Raw genomic sequence first — 3,611 nt, 5'->3', positions numbered from 1 at the left:
GGAGCTACTTATAGCTCTGTTATCAGGCTCCTGAGCGACTGCAAACAAACAGCCGTCGCCGGGGAGGGACCTGCAGGGAGGCGCCGCCTGCTTTTTGCTCGGTGGTTCATGTCGGCCTGTGGGTGCGATTCCCAGTCAAGGGCACCCACCTGGGTTGCAGATTCGATCCTCAGCCCCAGGCAGGGTGCGCACAGGAGGCAGCCAATTGTCTCTCTCTCTCTCTCTCTCTCTCTCTCTTCCCTTCCCTCCCTTCCACTCTCTTTAAAAATCAACAGGAAAAAATATCTTTGAGTGAGGATTAACAACGACAAAACTATCACATTGAAACGAATACAAAATAATATTGACTGTAAACTGTAATTAAAAAGAAAATAAACATAGGTCTCATTTTTTGCTGCTTGACACAGTCGCTGCAGGGAAGAAACATCTGCACAGCATATATTTCAAAGGACCTGGCGTCTATGCCATACTGTTCTTAACATGTTTGCTCCCCTTTTTAGCGCTATGTGTTCTAACCAAGGTCACCTTCCCAGAAAGGTTGTTTCCCCAGGTGGGGATTTTCCCCTGGAGTTAGGGAGGGGAGAAACTGGTTAGGCTGCTGATCAATTGAACACTGCCTCCGTGTCATTCCTTCTTCGCGGACTCCGTCCACACCTTTGGGAACCCCTGGACATGCTGGGGTTGGACCCCAACAGTATCCAGCATCTACAATGTACCCAGCGTCCACAGTGTACCCAGTATCTACATTGTATCCAACGCCTACAATGTACCCAGCGTCCACAATGTACCAGTACAATATCCAAAACACCAGAGCAAACAGCCAGTATGTGAAGAGGGAGAACAGTGGGTATAACTAGACACAGAGATAACCCAGACATTTGAATTAGCAAACAAGGACTTAAGGTTACTCTTATAACCATGACAAAAAGAACCTGCAGGAAAAGAGAGCTGTAATGGTGGCAGACACGGGAAATTTCGGGTGATGCTAGCATATATAAAGGAGAATACAGGAGAGAGATGGAAACCGGAGGGCGGAGGGTGGGAAAGTGCCTTAGGAGATACATCAGCCCAAAGCAACGTGTGGTTCCTGGTGGGATCCTGACTGGAATAAAGCGACCGTAAGAACAAAACAGAAAAAATGAGACAGTCAGGGATCTATGTGAACACTGCAATAGCCTTTCACATTAGGAAGCATTGTGTGTTTTTAGGTGTGGTCATAACGTCATGATTATACGCATACAGAGTCCTTATGTTTCCAGATGCGTGCACTGCTACTACTGACTGAGTGATGGGGTGAATTGCTTTAAAACAGTGGTTCTCAACCTGTGGGTCGCGACCCCTTTGGGGGTCAAACGACCCTTTCACAGGGGTTGCCTAAGACCATCGGAAAAACACATATAAAATTACATATTGTTTTTGTGATTAATCACTATGCTTTAATTATGTTCAATTTGTCACCATGAAAATACATCCTGCATATCAGATATTTACATGACGATTCCTAACAGTAGCGAAATTACAGTGAGAAAGTAGCAACGAAAATAATGTTATGGTTGGGGGTCACCACAGCATGAGGCACTGTATTAAAGGGTCGCGGTGTTAGGAAGGTTGAGAACCGCTGCTTTAAAACAATATGGAAGTGGGGGAGGGGCAGGCATGAACGGAAAGCAGAGAATGAATGAAAGGCCATGGGCTGCATGTAGATACTTGTTGAACCCAGTAATGGGTAGACGAGGACTCTTGTGACAATCTCTCCACTTTGTGCTTGAAAAGCCCATAATAAAGAATTTAAAAAGAACAGGAGGGAGGGTGGGGAAAAGAAAGAAAGCGGCCTCCTCTTTAGTGACTGGGGTCCACTCCGTGCCCGAGCCCACCCCTGCCGGCCCCGGGGGAGCTGGGAAGGGAAGCAGGCCATGCCTTCCTGATTGAAATAAATCACGTGTCATGTGATCTGCCAGTGATTTAAGCTGCTTTTGATTTGCATTTTCCAAACCAAATTTCCTTGTTGAACCTCAGATGTGGGGCCCAGGCTGCCTCCCGGGCCCTCGGTCAGCCCTCCTCGCCGGCCCATGTCGGCCTGGCTCCTCGGACTGTGTGTCTGGCCGCTGCTACTTGGCTTCCACGTATGAGGACCCCCCAGGGGTAACGTCCTGGGTCCCCTCCTTCTAGGACCCGCCCATCTGACCAGAAGCCCCGGTGCCAACGACGCCATTGGGCACCGTTTCTTCTCCCTCTCGGGGCTTCTCCAAGGTTGGAACCTGGCGCTGGCTCCTTCCCCTCCCTCCGCTGCTGACCAGCACGTCCACCGGAGTCTTTCCTTCACGCTGACGGAGGAGGAGGCGTTTGTGAGCAGCAGGGACAGGCTGGGGCGGGAGCTGGTGCTGGTGGCGAGGACGCACACCCAGCACATGCCAGGGGTGAGCTGCCCGCAGGGCAGGGCCAGCAATGTCGCCAAGTGCTCTTCCCGGAACGGAGCACGCGCTGATCTTGTGACCGACCTGTGCCCGGGGCTGTGTCTCATCGCTCTGCTATGAAACAGGAGACGCCGAGTAGCTGACGGTCCCAGCGTGAACCGTGGTCAGCGGCCGCAGAAGCGCAGTCCAGGCCTGGGCTCTGCGGGACCGACCGCCAGTGGACACAGAACCTTGTTTTGCTTTTGTTTAAATCCTCACCCGAGGATGTGTTTTTATTGATTCCAGAGAGAGGAAAAGCGAGCGAGAGAAACATCCGTCGGTGGCCTCCCAGACGTGCCCCAGCTGGGGATCGAACCCACAACCTAGGGAGGGGCCCTGACAGGGAATCAAACCCTGTCAAGGGAGGAAGCGCAACCAACTGAGCCACCCGACCAGGGCAATACAGACCCATGTTTCTTAATCTCACAGAGTCACCCACAAAATCACGTCCCCTCGAAATGAAAACGGGGGCCACCTTAGACACGACCACGCCAGCCTCCCCCCACCATCCCCTCTGCATCCTTTCCCACGGAGCGAGCACAGCCTGAGAGGGATCACAGGGAGCTCCCCGCTTCCCCAGGCGGCCCGGCTCTGGGGGGACCCCGACCTTCCATGCGTGTCCCAGCCTCCTGACCACCCAGGTTGCACCATCCCCGCGCTGTATTCAGATGTGGGCGTCTGATCTCTCTCTGACTCTCTGGCACCGCCCCCCTGACTGCGGCTGGAGCAGGTTCCCCTCTTTAGATGACACACTCGGGCACTCCCTCCTCACAGCGGCTCCCCACCTGGCCAACGGCAAACAGCACCCCCCCCCCATCTGGGACACCCTGGCAGGTGGCAGCGCTCCTCCGCGGCTCCGCCGCCCACGGCGCTGCCCACGCCTGAAACATGCACCCACGTGGGCAGCAGGTAGGATGATGAAAACACCTTCTCTGCTAAGGGAGGCCCAGGACAGGCCCCAAACTGTCCAGGGGCTCAGGCTCGCCCCCTGGCTGGTCTGTAGGGCAGCTCCCTGCTGCTCTCACCAAAGACTAGGAATTGACGGCAGCTGCGGTTCCCAGCGCTTCAGGCTGGGCCCGGCCTCCTGCGGTGAGATGGACACCCCACCTCCCCCGCCCCCTTGGGCTCCTTGCAGATCAGAGCCTCGGACCAGGGTCG

At 54.3% G+C, this 3,611-nt stretch overlaps 1 protein-coding gene across 1 annotated transcript in view; it reads left to right on the top strand.

Moving 5' to 3' along the window:
- Positions 1-3,611, top strand: part of NSMCE4A (NSE4 homolog A, SMC5-SMC6 complex component) — a 42,921-nt gene that overhangs the window by 9,566 nt on the left and 29,744 nt on the right. The window contains exon 3 of the mRNA XM_015560159.1: positions 2,170-2,417. Coding sequence (XP_015415645.1) covers positions 2,170-2,417 — 248 coding nt within the window. The remainder of the gene's footprint in view (positions 1-2,169; positions 2,418-3,611) is intronic.

This window comes from Myotis davidii, unplaced genomic scaffold (assembly GCF_000327345.1).
Source record: "Myotis davidii unplaced genomic scaffold, ASM32734v1 scaffold1055, whole genome shotgun sequence".
Lineage (NCBI taxonomy): Eukaryota > Metazoa > Chordata > Mammalia > Chiroptera > Vespertilionidae > Myotis > Myotis davidii.
The sequence above is the reverse complement of the archived record's forward strand: the minus strand, read 5'-3'. Positions and strand labels throughout refer to the sequence as shown.